The sequence below is a fragment of the Equus przewalskii genome, chromosome 6, assembly GCF_037783145.1.
Source record: "Equus przewalskii isolate Varuska chromosome 6, EquPr2, whole genome shotgun sequence".
Lineage (NCBI taxonomy): Eukaryota > Metazoa > Chordata > Mammalia > Perissodactyla > Equidae > Equus > Equus przewalskii.
In genome coordinates, this window is record NC_091836.1 from 70,962,525 (window position 1) to 70,980,167 (window position 17,643).

General features: G+C 35.9%; 1 protein-coding gene across 9 annotated transcripts in view; it reads left to right on the forward strand.

Annotated features, from left to right (window-relative positions):
- The window catches only part of FCHSD2 (FCH and double SH3 domains 2), a 276,748-nt gene that overhangs the window by 224,840 nt on the left and 34,265 nt on the right, over positions 1–17,643 (forward strand). For all 9 annotated transcript variants that reach the window (XM_070625887.1, XM_070625891.1, XM_070625883.1 and 6 more), the window contains 2 exons: positions 11,512–11,628; positions 14,968–15,072. In XM_070625887.1, coding sequence (XP_070481988.1) covers positions 11,512–11,628; positions 14,968–15,072 — 222 coding nt within the window. The remainder of the gene's footprint in view (positions 1–11,511; positions 11,629–14,967; positions 15,073–17,643) is intronic.

Consider the following 17,643-nt stretch of genomic DNA (forward strand, 5'->3'; position numbering starts at 1 on the left):
CTTGTGTGAAGCACCTTAGTTTTCCTCAACAGCAGTGCTGGAAAGAACCTTAGAGTTAATCTTGCCTTTATTGAAGGGGAAACTGAAGCCTAGAAAGCAAAAGAGACTTGTCCAGAGTCATAGATGAATTAATGAAACATTACAGTCATGATTGCAATATTAATGTTCTTTCTGCGTGCTACTCTGCCTTCTGAGAAGAAATGTTCAGCACGTGGGGAGAAATTAATTTTTTCCTAATGAAAAAAGATAAATGCCTATACTTTTATAAAAATCATCCCAGATTGTCAACCATTGAAAAAGTCTTTAGAATAATCATTTTGAAAATGTTTTTAACTACAAAATATGTTTGCATGTAATTTTTATTTTGTTGTAAATTAAGAATTTGTTGTAAATTAATATTCTTGCTGCCCACGAAGAATAAAATCCCAAATAATTACTTTTGCTCAGTATGGATTAGTACTGTCCTTCCCTGTGAGAATGGAGCCATTGTTTATTTGATTTTCTGGTTTCCTCTTAGAGGTGGTAGCACTAAGCCTGTTGTGGAGTAGAAAGCTCCAGTGAGTGCCCATCAACTCACTGTTTCTGCCAGGCGAATATAGGACTTGTAGGAAGGACTAATCGATACCATCTTCTGTTGTATTTCTGAAATTGCTATTGTTCCTATCCCATTTTGAAGCACATTTCAATTCAACAGACCTCAGCTCCTACTCTCTGTACCAATGTCTCAGATAGCTACTGAGGATACCTACTCCATGTTAGGCTACAGACCCTGAACTAGATGAGCTCACTAAACATGTATACAAATAAGTAAGATGTAATAAGGCAAGTGCTGTATAGAATAGAATGCTACTGCTGTCCAGTGATGGGTACAGTTAATGCGTCTGTATGTAGTGCAGTTCTTTTACAATTTTATTGAAGCACATTTACATATCATATAGCTCATCTTTTCAAGTGTATTATTCAATGATTTTTAGTAAATTTACCAAATTGTGCAACCATCGTCATATATAAGTTTTAGAACAGTTTCATGACCCCAATAAGATCCCTCATGTCCATTTACCGTTAATTCCTAGTCCGCTACCCCAGGAAACCCCTAATCTATTTTCTTTCTCTGTAGATTTGCCTTTTCTAGACATTTCACACAAGTTGAATCATACAATATGTTGTCCCTTATGTCTTGCTTCTTTTGCTTAGCATAATGTTTTTGAGGTTCGTTCATGTCATAGAAAATATCAATAGTTTGTGCCTTTTTATTGCTGGGTCGTATTCCATTGTATGAATATATTACATTTTGTTTATCTCTTCACTAGTTGATGGACATTTAGGTTGTTACCCACTTTTGGCTATTATGAGTAATGCTGCTATTAACATTGATGTGCAAGTCTTTGTATGAATGTGTTCTCATTTATCTTGAGTTGCTGAGTCTATGGTAAATTTAGTTTAGCTTTTTATGGAACTGCCAAACTGTTTTCCAAAGTGGCTGCACCATTTTACATTTCCACCACCATTGTATATGGGTTCTCACTTCTGCACGTCTTCACAACCTTTTGTTATTGTCTGTCTCTTTGATTACAGCCATCCTAGTGGGTATGAAATAATCTCTCATCGTGGTTTTGATTTGCATTAACTTAATGACTAATGAGGTTGAGTATCTTTCCATGAGCTTATTAGTGGTTTACTTTATTTACTTTGGTAAAATATCTATTCTCAAATCTTTCGTCTATTTTCTGCTTGATTGGCTTCTTATTATGGATTAGATCTCAAAGAAGAATTGAAGTTTACTCTGCCGTGATTGCAAAACAACATGCCAGGAAGTGAAAAGAACAATTGAAAATAATAAAAATAATAGGTGACATTCAGTAAAGGTTTATTTCATACTAGACATTTTTCTAATTGCATTACCTGTATTAACTCATTTAATCCTCACAACGACTTTATATTCTAGGTGCTATTTTTAATCCTCATTTTAAATTTGAGGAAACTAAGATTAAGAAATTTGCTCAAGGGCCAGCCCGAGTGGCCTAGTGGTTAAGTTAAGCACACACCACGTCTGTGGCCTGGGTTCAGTTCCCAGGCATGGACCTACACCACTCTGTTGGCAGCCATGCTGTGCTGGCAGCCCACATACTAAAAAATAGAGGAAGATTGGCATGGCTGTTAGCTCAGGGTGAATCTTCCTCAGCGGGAGAAAAAAAAATTTGCTCAAGGTCACTCAGCCAGTAAGTGTTGGAGCCAGAAAAGTTTGAAAATGCATTACCTACCCTTGAAATAGCAAGTAGTCTTGGGATGGTGATGGAGAAGTTGAGTAACACCATAAATGTGGGTTGCAACCAGATTTTGTGTTTCAGTTTTATATATGGTACTATATGGAGAACTACCATATATAAATGTTTTTATATATGGTATATATAGGTTTCTATATATGGGAATGTTTTCAAGTAGGACAGTCATATGATGAGGTCCATTGCAGATGGAGTGCCCCTGCAGGACAGTATTGTTCCTTAATGTCATTTTGAATTAGAAATTTGAACTGCTTATGGGTTTAACATATTCAGTTTTCATTCACTCGATAGATATTTATTATATATACTTTGCATATACCCTTGCCTTACATAGAAAAGAGTATTCAATAAATATTGATCTAGATTTAGGTAAGATATATTTAAGAAAGCCATAGGACTTTTAAAGTTACTACCTTGATAAAATGTAACTTATTTTCTTCTGAATATTTTCATATACTGTCTTACAATTAAAAAAACTTTTTAATATAATCCATTTCAAATCGTAATATTTTCCTTACAAAAGTCTAAGGTGTCCAGTTGAAAACTTTTAGTCACAATGTTACCATCAGAATTTAATCCTTGAAATTATCACACTCTTGTTTTCTTGGCTTGTCTTTTATTACCTGCTGATGAATCAAAATTCCTTTTTCTTTTTCTGTTAATATATGATTATTTTGACTCATGCTTTAGAATGATATACCAAAATGAACTGGTCGAAATGGTTTTATAAAGCCACAATTATGTCTATTCTGTACAGCCATAGAATTAAATTGGGAATCTTAGTATTAACCATAAGATGGTTACAAGTGACACTGATCAGTGGCAAGTTTTGTCTGATGTAGTAACTTAGTAGCTATATCATGGTTAATACTGAAAGATTTCTTTGTCTATTTTTCCATATAGAGTTATTGATTTCTTAAGTGCCGTTTTTTTATATCCTCAAATACCATTTCTCAGATGATACCAGAAAGTCAAAAATCCTTTCTAGAAAGAGTAAAGTACACCTTTCTTTGCTAAAATGAAGGTTTTTAATGCACAGTTATTCTGAGAAGGATACGAAATGTACCCTAAAATTCCCCTCCCCCCAAAAAGGGATATTCTATGAGGGAGAATTGACAAGTACATCTATTAGAATCTCAATTTTGGAGAGTCATTCAGCTATCGCGTGGGTCATACTTGTGTTAGAGATTCATATAGGTGTTATACAATGAGAAATCACTGGCTTTGGAGTCATATCCTGGCTGTGCCATGTACTGTGTTTATTTTATTTGTGTATTTATATGTATATTTAACCTCTCTGATTCAGCTTCCTCATATGTAAAATGACTACCTAATTGGGTTTGAAAATTAAATGACATACTTAAGCATTTGACTCAATGCCTGGCACATAGTAGATATAAAATGAATGTTGACTGCCTTTCTTTCTTTTGTTTTTTTTCCCTATCTTTCTACAAGACAAATGTATTTTATTTTTTTAAGTTATGTCCCTAATTCCTACAGGAAATAGCAAAATATCAAATATAGAAGACATTACAAAGATTATGAAATCTTGCAACACTTTTGTAGTCATGATCCCCAGCTCTCAACTCCCTTATCAGCTGAAAGTCCCTTGGGACGTCTGCTCTCCTATTTTATTCCACAACGTAGATCTCATCAGCCTCTCTCTCAGCAGTTATAAACCTAAAAGGCAGTCTGTGTGGAATAAACAGTAGCCAGTAGCTAACAATTAGTGTCCATTCTTACTCCTCTTATCATAAGTACATAACTTGCACTTTTCACCACCTCTGCCCTACGTGCATCTCAGTGTGTCTTCCCTTCCTTTATGAAAACTGGTGATGTGTGCCCTTAGGGAGCATTTTCTCACATCCTGTGAAAAAGGACAAGGTCAGCCTGGGATGGGAAATAATATGGGAAATACACACATCCACAAAACTTAGGTAAGTATGATCTATACAGGCAGGAAAAACTTAAGAAAACCTTTCCCCCAAATTTCCTGATAGGAATGGAAAGACCCTTTCCTCTTTACCTTCTCTGAACTGCAAATAATAACATCTTTACAGATATCAAAAAGCTAACATTAAATTTCTGACATATGATCTTTTCCTGTTATTTTAACCACTAGTTTTGAAATTTAATTCTGCTCTCTGTAAACTAACAGTTAAGTAAATTACCACTTGCTGTAATTTAGGACTTTTGCTGTTAAAGTTTCACTTAAGTGGGGCATTTTATGCATTAATTAAAAAAATTTATAATATATGTAAATTAGACCATCATGCTGTACACCTTAAACTTATACAATGATATATAACAATTATTTCTCAATAAAACTGGGGAAAGAATAAATATTTAGCAAAAATTGCCCTCGTCTGTAAAAGAGTGTGTAGGGTTAATATACCATGCAGGAAATTTACCTGAAATTTCTCATTGTTATGAGTGGCTCTTTGTGCTGATGGAAATCTTGTATGGCATATAGCAATGGCTCATAAACATGAAAGTATTGTGATAGCGAATTTGTGAAAATCTTACTGCTGAGTAAATAAGTACCATCCTCCTACACATAGACTGGCCACAGTAACCAAAAATGGAAGGCTCTGATTATAGACATGAGTGTTGCTCTCCAGAGTCAACAGGTGACAGTCAGGTGTTCAAAGCGGGCTGTCCTAAGTTATTCAGCCTTTCAAAAAGGACTTATCTGCTTTTCATAGAAAACCTACCATCTATTATAATAGGTCTTTCTCCTGGTCTGGTACCTTCTCTAACCATCCAGAGGTATCCAGAGCTTGCCATGGATGCCTGGGGAATGCATTGACTTGCAGGAGCCTGGAATTTCACTTTTTTATCTAACTTGTGATTGTAGCTCTTACAGCAAAGTCTCTGTAAGAGTTACCAAAATAAAGGTACACTCCTCATGCGGCTGTACTATTCACTCATGCCTCTAGACAGTCTAAAGGTACCAGATACAAGGTTTTTGTTCTGTTTTTATGTCATAACTCAGGGACATATTTTTCTTTTAGATTTACCTTTGATGTTCTAAGCTAAGACAAAAGAAGGGTGCTCCTTTCTCAGAGTTCTCATCAGTTCCTCACGCCAGCCTTACTGGAATTGTATATCCTTTTCCACAGTCTTCCAGAGTTTTCCAGAAGTATCCAAAAGCTCATGCCACACTAATTGTCCTCAAGTTTACTCCCCTGAGAGGCTAGTTATCTGTAACTATGGATAACTAACCCAGTTATCCAGATTAGTTCCCACTTCTCTGTTAAGTGAAAGAGCTGCTATCTAAGCATTGCTGGAATAAAAATTATGTCTCATAAGGAATACTGCTCCACTCCTCTCCCAGGTGTGTGGTATATTTAAAGTATGTGACTTAGAGGCCCGCCATCTGTTATCAAAAGGCTTCGGCCAGATGTATTTCAAAATTCGGAATTTTTCAGGTTAAGAAAGGTGATCCATGTATCATATGTTGCATAATACCCTGAGGAGGGTGTGGGGAAACACCCCATTATTAAACACAGAATTTTTGCAGCAAAACATTTGAATATTTATCCTAAATGAAATAAATAAAAACTGTAAATAACGTCTATTTAGTTCAAGTCAGATTTTGCCACAAATGAGTTTTGTCTCCAAACTTACCCAAAAAGCCCTGTGATTTTCAGAGCATTTTGAATTTCAAAATCACAGGATTGTGAACCTGTATAAACATGAGTGCTAGGAATACAATAGCCTACGAAGATCCAGATGCTTTTTACTTGAAGAAGTCCTTTTGAGAACAAGTAATAATTAACTTTCTTGAAATAATTAACAGTATATTATTGAATTTCATAAAGAATAAGATGGATCAAATATTTAACACAATACATTTCCTATCTGTTAATAAACTGGAAAATGCAAGTAGTACAAATTCCTTGAACGAGGGTTAATAAGATTGTTTCTGGCACATGATATTGGCATGACAGTCCTAACATTGTCTTGTTTTGGAGTTGGGTTGGAATGCTAGTGTTTTACTGTTAGTGGTTTCAATTCATCATATGTGACCATCTGTTTTGCTCTCTTTCTAATGGTTACATTTTGGTTACAGACTTGAAAAATAATGATTGTGTTTCTGCTGTGAAAATCAGCTATTCTATCCCTATTCACTTTGCTCTTCTGCACACAGGTTCAGATATCTGTTTGAACCTTCTGTGCCCTGTGTTAACCTTAAAATGAACTGAAATCATACCTTTAGAGGATATCTAAGGACAAAGTAGTTAAGATGACATAAAGACTAATATTTCAAGAATATTGGACTGTTAATTTCTGTAGTGTAGTTCTTTAAAGTTATTTAATAACTTTATAAATTTTTTCAAGACTTATGTTTTAATATTGCATTCTAAAAGGACTGGAAATTTTTAAAAGCTTAACATTACTAGGCTCTGAAAGCCTGCTCAAACTCACTTGAAACACTTTGGCTTTTTTTTCCCTAAAAACAAAATTAAATCAAAAGATATCTTACCTCTAAGTGAAAGCCGTGCCAGAATTTCATTGAAAGGAAATTTGTAATTTTAGCAGTCTTTTTCAGTTTTACAGTCTCTATGTTACCAATATTACATTGGCTAAATAGAGCACTTAGTAAGACAGTATGGTCATATAAAGATAGCAAGGAATTTGAAGTCAAAGAGATCTCACTACAAGCTCCAGCTCCACCACTTACTGGCTAAGTGGTTTTGGGAGAGAAACCCTTTCTGAGCCTAGATGTCCACACCCATAAATTGAGAAATTCTCTATTAGGATGGTTTTGAGAACTAATATATGTAAAGCAGTTAGCACAGAGCTTAAATATTCAATGTGATACCCTTTTTTTTTTTCAAAATAACATAGCTTTATAGATTTCTAATTATAAAAAGAAGGTTTTTCACCTGGACTCTCATTATTCAAAGGTAACCACCGATTACATTTGGTCGATAGCCTTCTGCATCTCTCTCTGCAGGTACATACTCACATAGATATGAACACACAACTTTACAGAAGTAGATTTATAATATACAGGCATAAATTTAGACTTTTTTTTCTGTTCAACATTGTGTCATGGCTATCTGATATCCGCAGGAGTATCCATACCCACTAACCCTCTCAGAAATTTGACATCCTGCACCTCCCATCAAACAGTTTGTTTTTATATTGTTCATCTCCAGTACCTCCTAAAGGTTATACCTTGTCATGAATTTAAAGTTCCAAGAAAATTAAAATTATGTTTTGAGAATATTTTAAAACTTTTTACAGGACCTGCTCTTGGGTTAGGCTAGGCTCTCAGATAATGCTCAGAAGAAATTTGATATTCAGAGCAGTAGCAGTAGAATAGCATAATTTCTGGTTCTCATACTCAGAGAAACACAATATTCCCAGTGGTAACAACCAAGACGTGAGCCTGTTTGTTCTCTTAAAATTAATTGCAGCAGTAGTGAGAATCCGAGATTTCATCTCATCTTCAGATGTCTTGATTTTTAAGTGAGGAAGCTGAGGCCCAGAGAGGAGGTAAAGTACATTAGCCAGGATGACACAGCTAAGGTCTCTTTGGAGAGTAAATATGTATACAATGTGAATGTATTTGAGGAATAAATGTATTTCAGATTTCAGTGGCTACTTTTTAAGGAACAAATAAATTTATAAAAATTCCTCAATTTGGACATTCAAAAAAATTTCCTTCCTCAGTCATCCATTTTGAATGGATTTTGTCATGGGAATTTAAATGTGAAGAAGGAGACCTTTTATGGTACAAGTGGGAGAGAGATCTCGATCCTAATGTCACCTTTGAGAACCTATGTTAAAATGCGTGGCACTCAGTAAATTAGTTCCCTTTCTCTTCTGTTCCTTCTTCCCCACACAAAATACTCTCCTTCATCAGTTAGAAACTGATTCTAATTAGGTGTGTCATCTCTGAAGGCACCATCCTAGTATCTGGAGACCTGGCCCTCACTTCAGAATCAGGGCCTCAGGTTATCTTTGTGTAACCAGCCTTTACCCAGGACACTCTGTGTACTATCAGGCACGTGCTGGATGCCAGGAAGGCATCGCTGAGACCCTCAAATTGCCGGAAGACGAGCAGGAGACGTTCACGCAGCAGTCACGGTATAAGGTGGTATCTGCCTGACAAACAAGTGACTGAATCAACATAATGGAGTTTGTCAAAAGTGAAGGAGCCCCTGAGTCTGTCTGGAAAAGTCGGGGAAGATTGCACAGAGAACGCAGCACTTGAACTGAGATTTGAAGGAGGACTAGAAATTTGTCTGTAGACACAAAAGACAGGGCAGTTATCCTAACCAGAGACTTGTGTTTAGGCTGACATTCATTTTCCAGGAAAAGGCCCATCTGCTTCTGAAATTTTTTTACTAAAACTTGTATGATTTCTAAGATCCAATGTTTCCAAAGATCTGAAGAATCTCATTTAGTTGCCCTGACTTCCCTGTGTCATCCAGACTGACACAGACAAATGAAAAACTACCTATCCTGGACTTAAGTGTCTATAGGAAGGTCCTTGTATAGCATTTCTCTCCAGTTTGTAATTTATTTGCATTATTTTTGTGCTACTATTATTCTGAGAATTGCTGTATTATTATATATGCCTCTTTAAAAATAAGTTAAATAAGTGAACTTTTCCACAGCTGGGCTACAGTGCTGTTTGGTATTTAATTTGTAAATTTTCATATTCTGTTTCAAGAAGATAACAGTGTTCTTTAAATTATTGTGTTTAATAGCTTATATGTTACTATTCTTTTATGTGTTTAACTACTTTTTTAAGAGGGAAAGGAAAAATGTTAAAAGAGTGAACCGAAGATTAAATTAGCCAACATTTTAAAAAGAAGCAGTTCCTAGCAGTTCCTTTGCTGGAATCAACCACTGCTAATACCACCACCTTAAAAGCTAATGATCTTCACCAGATTTCTGATTTGTATGATCTTCGGTAGTGGAGGCGACGTTAGAACCTTTCTCTGTGTTTAACACCCGGGCTGCGTTTGCCTTGTGTGAAATTCTTGTTCGTCTAGACCTGTGTTATAGGAAGCTTCCGCATGTCTTTCAATTGCTTGATTTCAGAATTCATGAAAAAGATAAATTAATTTGAATTTTAGTTATGTGTCATTCCCTACCCAGAGGATCCCAAATCACATTTCCCACTCAGTGGCGTTTGTTGTCTGTCCTGATCATTGGGCACTCCTGTCTGAGTAATGGTAAACCCATAGTGAATGAGAAAAAAGCCCTGTCTTTACTTCCCCAGTACTTAAGCACAGATAATGTTCAGTAAGAAAGTACAGATCCTGTGTGGGCAAATTGGGCTATGGCCTGTCTGCAGCCAGCACACATTTTAGACCTATCTACCTGTTCCTGAAATGTTGCTTGATAATAAAAATTGTTTCTCCATCAGTTGCCTCCTTTCTCATATACTCTACTCCTTACAAGTTCATACTCTTTTGAGATCTTTCACTATATTTTCAGTCTTATTTTTTATTCATTCTTTGGGCTATCAAGAGCCTGGGAATTATTTGGATTTTAAAATTAACAATAATGAGAAAATTTTTTGTTTCAAGTAGTTTTCAGTTGGGTCTTTAACATTAGTGATTACCATTTATTGGATACTTAATATATGTAGATACTATAAGAGAATGTTTAAAATATGACCTCATTTTATCCTGATAATCCCAATGAGATAAGTGGTATTTTCACTAATTTTCAGATGTAACTAAGACTCAGATTAACTAACTGCCCAAGATCATAAAGTTAGTAAATGGCATAGAGGATTAAAACTAGGTCTGTCTGGCCTAACAGCCTGTACGTGGGCTCTGTCTTCGTACGTCAGGTTCCTCTGGCTAATGTAGATTGCGTTTGCATCTATGTCCAGGGTTTAACATTTTAAACCCTACCTTCTAAGGACAGATATAAATTTAAATGCCTAGATCCTTTTGCAAATCAGAATATAACAATCAAGTTGGTTCCCAGATTTCTAATAGCCCAAAGAAGGGAATCAGAATATAAAATGTAAAGTTGGTTAGATTTGGGTTTTGATTCTTTTGCTCTATTTCAGTTCATTTATCATTATATAATCTAGCTTTAGCTGAAATGTCTGCAGAGAGTAAAAGTTTTTCCACTTTTCCTATAATCCCCCCAACAAAAATATTAAGTTTTTAGTTCAATTTATCAAATTATACTTACTCTACCAATTTTGAGCTATGTGATCTTGCAAAAGTCATTTTTTTAAGATCTTCCCACCCTAAAATTTTGCTTCTTTTTGTGTTAAAATCCTCTTTGGATGATTCATATTTAAGAAATTGTTTTCTCTCCTAATTATTTTAATAAAGATTGTTTTTCATGTGTTCTTAAGAGTTCAGAGAAAGGTTAAAGTAGTTTGTGGTTAAGAGCTCTGATTCTGCAATCAGACTTGTGTAATAAAAGTTGTAACATTTAATATCTAGTAGACACTGGAAATTTTACATAACCTCTCTGAGCCTCCATTTCCTTTTCTATAAAATGGCTGTGTGACTCATAAAATTGCTATAAAGTTAATGTGAAGCACTTTCTACAATACTTGCATAATAGGGGTTAACTATGACTGTTATTTAAGTTTGTTCTTTGTAAAATATAACGACAGCATTTTAGGACTAGAAGAAACCATTAGTGATCATTTGATCTCGCACGCCTGTCTTTCCTATGTCAATAAAGCCCAGAGGAAGGTTAAAAGCTAGTTTGAGGTTTGGTGGTAAGTTGGTGATGGACCTGAAACTAAATTAAACCCAGCATCTTTGCGGGTGGAGAGTTTGTGTTGCTATTATTGTATTGTTTCATTGTGTTCTTTTCACTTCTATCCAATGATTCTTTCTTTAATCTCATTGAAACTATTGAGTTGTTTCCATTTTTATCTATGCAGCTGTTTTAGTGTTATAGTAGGTTGGCATGAATACTTTTTTCTTCTTTGCTTAGCTTAGCTGGCTTTCTTCACTTCCAAAATGGATCAGTCCACAGTGTTAGAGATGCAGCTTTAATATTCAGCAATGTAAGGCAAAAACCTGTGGTCATTCATGGTTTCATACTGTCCTCTTAGTCTTCTGCTAATGTTCTGTGACATGAGACATTGCTTCCCACCGTATTGGAATATGCCTCCTGTTTTGAGTGCTGTTAAATGAAGGCCCTCTGGTCCAGCTGCAAGATGGTAGTAATTTCAATAAGGATAACAATACTTTTCTCTCCATTCTCTCTTGTGTTGTAGAGCCGACAGTTAGAATCAGAAACGGGGACCACAGAGGAGCACAGTCTAAACAAGGAGGCTCGGAAATGGGCCACACGTGTGGCACGTGAGCACAAAACCATCGTTCACCAACAACGGGTAAGTGGAAGAGAGAGTCTTAGGCTATAGAGGAGAATCTGCTCCCAACCTCATTCAGGTTGTTGGGTCTACACTGAGCTTGAGCCACATGTCAAACCAATTTAAGGAGCTGGATTTTATTCATATGGAAAATATCCTATGTATGTTTTCTCTGTAATTTCTCATGACTCAACAGTATACTCTCGGCTATCTACTTAGCTTGGAAATTCCTTCAGCCCTCTAGCAGCACGCAGTGTCGGTACTGTTGTTATCAGAATCCAGTTTCTTATAAGTCTAGAACTGAGGTCGCTGTTTCCTTCCTGGCTGTCAGATGGGGGCTACCCTTAGCTCCTGAAGGCCACTCACTCTGGTTTTTGCGGAGGGACATCTTAGAGCCAGCAATGGTGCGTGGAATCCTTCTCATGCTTGGCATCTCTCTGACTTCACTGTTGGCTCATTTCTCATCTCTCTCCAGCTGGAGAAAGTTCTCTGCTTTAAGGGGTCATGTGATTAGATTGGGCCCACTCAGATAATCCAAGATACTCTCCCTATCTTAAGGTCCATAACACTAATGTATCTGCAAATTATATCTTATTTATACACACTTCCAGGGATCAGTGTGTGGACATCTTGGGAGGCCATTCTGCCTACCATAATAATAAAATAAGACAACAGTACCTATCATCACCACTGCTTTTCACTGTTGTAAGAGGATTCAGTCAATGTGTTAATGAAAGAAAAATAAGGTGTTTAAATATTAGGAAAAGATACATCTATCATAATATTTGGATGATGTGATTGTTTACCTTCAAAAACATGAGACCCAACTGTCAAACTATTAATAGTAATGAGAGTTCAGTAAGGTGAATAGATCCAAGACTATATACAAAAATCATGTTTTCCTATTAACTAGAAATAATAAATTGTAAAATGCAATTGGGGAAAAATTATTCACCACAGCCATAAAATACTGATGAATCAACCAATGTAATGTAATGACCTATAAGAAGACTTTTTTTTTTTTACCAAAGAATATAAAAGAAGACATGAGTCATTGGAGAGATGCAAAAACTGTGGATATTTATTAAATGTATGTAATTTTAATGCAATCCCAATGAAACTGAAAATATATTTCTAAGAGAACTTGACAATCTGGTTCTAAAATGTGTCGATTTTTTTTTTAGTGTATAAGAATAGCCAAGAATAACAATAATGAGACTATGTGCCTTAGCATGTACTGCAACATACAATAGTGACCATAGGAATCAAAACTGTGGTATCCTACAAGAGTGAACTAATATATCAAAGAAAATGATCTGTGTGTATGTGAACCTTTAGATACTGCTTCAAACCGACCAACCATAAACACTCATTCTGAGGCACGCAGGGAAGTTTAATGATGAACAGCATATTAAGGCCTCCGAGGAATTGTTGTTAGGTCCAATAATGGTATTGTGGTTGTATTTTCTTCTTAAAGTTTCTATTTTTAGAGGCTTTTTCTGAAGCATGTACAAGTGAAATGACATGATGTCTGGAATTTGTTTTAAAATGCTTTAGCAAAGAAGAAAAAAGAATAGGTAAAACAAATGTGGAAAAATCTTAACTGTTGAATCTTGGTGATCAGTATATGGGAGTTCATCATACTAGTCTCCTTACTTTTGAGCATGTTTTAAATTTTTCATAATATAATGCATACTAATGGCATTTCAAATCTTTGGGGAAAGGATTTATTCAGTAAATGATATTAGAGCAATTGTCTGTGAAATAGACATATGGGAAAAAGTATAAAGTTAGATTCCTCCCTTCCACCATATACAAAATAAATTTCAGAGAAATTAAAGAGTTAAGAGCTAAACATAAGATTATTAAAAGCTAGAAAAATATGGGGGCCAGCCCCGTGGCCGAGTGGTTGGGTTTGTGCACTCCACTTCGGCCGCGCAGGGTTTGTTGGTTCGGATCCTGGGTACAGACCTGTACACCGCTTGTCAAGCCGTGCTGAAGAGGAAGATTGGCAACAGATGTTAGCTCAGGGCCAATCTTCTTCACCAAAAAACGTTAAAAAAAAAAAACTAGAAAAATGTAAAATATTTTTGATATATTACAGATGGCTTCTTAAGTAAGACACAATATCCGGGAGCCATAAAGGAAAAGATTACTACATGTGACCACATAAAAACTAAAAATTTCTGTAAAACAAAAGAACTTTAAAAAGTTAAGAGAAAAGGAATAGAATGAGAAGAAATATTTGTAACATAAATAACAGAAAAAGGACTAATATCTGGAAATAAATATATTTAAATAATTTTTAAAAAGACAAAAAAATTAGAAAAATGGACAGAGGATACAAACTGCCCATTTTAAAAGTAGAAGTACAGAGGGCCAGCAACATATGAAATGATGCTCTCTTACAGAGAAATGAAAATTGAAACAGTGAGATAATCTTTATTTGTATATCATATTGGCAAACATTTCAAAGACTGACAGTATCCAATATTCACGAGATACAGAGAAATGTACTCTCACATGCTATTAGTAGAATAGGCGTAAAACCTTTTAGGGCGATTTGGCAATGTCTATTGAAATTAAACTGTACAATTTCCACTTCTATGTTTTTGTCTTAAATAAGTATTCCCATATGTGTTCAAAGAGTCATTGACTAGGTTGTTTGTACAGTGCTATTTATAATATCAAGAAATTTGAATATTCAAATAGCAATAGGGTAAGAGTAAATAAAACATAGTATAAACTATTGAATTTATGGATTAATTAGAGAATAAAGTCAATCTTTTTGTACAAACATAAAAAGATTTCTTAGACATATGGTGGAGATGATAGATCTCATTTTGTTATTTTTTTACATAGAACTATGCAAGTATGTAGGAAATACATAAGAAATGGTTTGAAAACTACACATACACTGATGGGACAGGGGTTACCTTTGGGTGGGGGACATGTGGTGGCATGTGCAGATATAACAGAGACTTTCTGCCCTTTTGTATTAGTTGTTTTGCAGCAATATTTTATAGTCATGTAATTCTTAAAAATTAAAATGTACATATCACAAACGTACAATCCAAGTAAAGTTTGTAAACTGTGCCAATGTCAATTTCCTGGTTTTTGTGTTGTCCTATGGTTATGTAAGTTGTTGCCACTGGAGGAAGCTGAGAGAAGGGACTCTCTCTGTACTACTTTTGCAACTTCCTTTGAGTCCATAATTATTTCACAGGTTTTTTAAATAAATAAATGAAAAAATTAAAGGTTATAAACGGAACGTGGCCACTTGTCACTGAAGTCTTTTAAAGTATCTAAATACTCTAGTCACGTAAGAAAAAGTCATCATTTTCCTGTTTTCTTTACTAGGTTCTAGATGATCTGGAATGTCATGGAGTTGCAGCATCAGAACAAAGCCGAGCAGAAGTGGAACAGAAAATAGATGAAGCTAGAGAAAATATTCGTAAAGCAGAGGTGAGGGGTAGCTAATTGTGACATTTTGCCCAGCTCCAACAACATCACTGCTGTGATATATACCTTTATAATTCAGTTTCTATACGCTGATTAATTTGAAGATGATTTACCACCTTCATCTGTGTCCACGATGTTATTTTTGAATATCTGCTTCATATAGGTAGTACACATAACAAAAACACATGAGCCCACTATGAAGAGTTTACAATCATGAAATAATAAGTAACAAAAGAATTGTCACAATGAAGATATTAATTTTAAAGTTTTCACAAGGTACATAATAAATCAGTCAAATTAATGGTATAGAAATTGATATTTATTCAGTCCAGAGCCTAGAAAAGTCTCCCCCATGTAGAAGGTTCTCTGGATCCAGGGCATAAACTGATCTTTTAAGAAGAAAGAAGACTTGGTTAAGCAGACAAGGCAAAAAAAGTTACAACAGTGGATTTTAGTGTTTTGAGGGGTCAGGGGACCCTTTGAGGGTTGTATGAACATGTGAAATGCTCTCTCCCACAAAAAAAAACATACATTTTGTGTACAATGTCCAGAAGTTCATGTCTCCTAGGCTAATATTCCCTGACCTAGAGGGGGAAAATTGAGATGGAAAGAAAGAAGTTACTTGCAAAGGAAGAAGACATAGGATATAGTTTGGCAGTTGGATTTGATTAGTGTAGAGGATTTGTGTAAGGAAATGTGGTAGAAAGTAAGTAAAATAATGGTGGTTAGGACCAGTTCATGGAGATGTGTACATACTTTGTGGATAGCATCTACCCAATGCAGATGGTGAAGGGGTGTGGAAGTAGACATTTAAGAAGACTGAGAGTAGCCAGCCCTCCAGGAGAATATGTTCTTGTTAGGAAGGCATGAAGAATGGCAAGAATAACTAAGACTGAAGTGTAAGTACCAAGGAGTGGTCCACGCAAGTATACTTAATACTTAAGAAACCCAGAGGACACCGAGATCACTGTGGGAGGAATTGTTGAGACAGGTAACACAGAAGAGGTAGGACTTAAGATGGGTATTGACAGGTAAGTAACATTTGATTAGTCAGAGAAAAAGGGTAGCACAGATTTTTGCCATGCAACCTCAAGAGGCTGAACTTGAACCAAAAGAAGAAGGTAGGGAGGCAGATTTGAGCTCGGTATTGGGAAATGCTTTCTAACAGTCAGATCTGCCCGATGTCAGAGTAAGCTCCCTTGGGACATAGTATAGCACTATAAGTGCACAGGAAGATTCTGGGAAAACATCTGTCAGGGACTTTATATAAGGAATTCTTGCATTGGTTGAGAGTGAATCTAAACTAGTGATTTTCAAATACCCCCTCAGGCCTCGAAAGGTTTTGAGGAAGTATTTCAGTGGTTGGTTGGAGTGGCATGGGGGAGTGAGGGGAGAGGCAGCATAGGCAAACATAGGGAATATTAGCATGTTTCTGGCACAACCCCATGGAAGTGATCTGAACCAGAAAAGTCTGGCTGTCTGCCTGGTCTAGAGAAGTCCCAGTAACCCCAGCTCACCTTTGTTCCTGGCACATGACTCACAGCCTCCATAGTGAAGACAGCAGGGTGTACAATAAATAGCCTTTTTCTCTCTGAATTCAGGGTCATGGCTAAACCACTATGCTAGTGTGCTGGCCAAGCACTGTTGGCAGGCCCTTGCCTAGTTTCAGAAACATTGGCTTCTGTAGAAGAATTTTTCCTGTTGTTTGTTTCTCTAAACTCTGGGTAAAGCCAGTTTCAGAGCCCTGGTGGAACAGGACAAGTCTCAGAAGTTTTGTGAAGGGTGTGTTCTCTCTTGTATTTTCCATTTCCAGACTCCATCTGTGGTGTCACCGTCTGGTACCCTAGAGCCACCAAACCCCCAGCAGTAGCAGTAGTAGGTATCAGTCATACAAAGTATGCATTTAGGCTGAATGACTTGTTATTTCCATGAATGTACTAACCTTCCCTGTGTTTGTTAGCTTCAAGCTAAAAATATGAAGTGAGATTCCCACAACAGAATGTCTCATCTCTCCTAATACCAGTATTTAAGTCTGCATTCTCAAAGATAATTTTCTTACCAAAAATACAAAATATGCTAAAAACCGTGATGCCAGATCCATTATCTCAATTTTGAGAATCTGTGAAATGTAGTCAGTCCTACTGCTGTCTTAAAATATCTCACTTGATTTCCACTTACCAGATACAAAGAATAACCCAGCTAAAATTAAAAGGCACATATAAGGGTAGTATTGGGGTGGTACTTACAGGATTGTCATAACGAAATTCTTGGATAGACTAAACCACAAGAACCTTCAGAGGAATTGATAATAATGGTTTCATAGATTCCCTTTTTCTTTCTTCTGCTAGTGTACTTGGATTTTCTCTTTCCCTTCAAAAGTCATTTACTTTATTATAAATACCTGTACAAAAGGGAGAAAGCTAGTTAAAATTCCATTATATCCTCCCTGTTTGGTTTTTAACTCCTGGCATGAATGTTACCCTCACTTGTTGGTTAATCTTCTTTATCCAGTCTTTTCTATATTGTGTTTCCTTTCAGTGATGCTAATTAGAATGAAAACCTTTGTGGCACTCG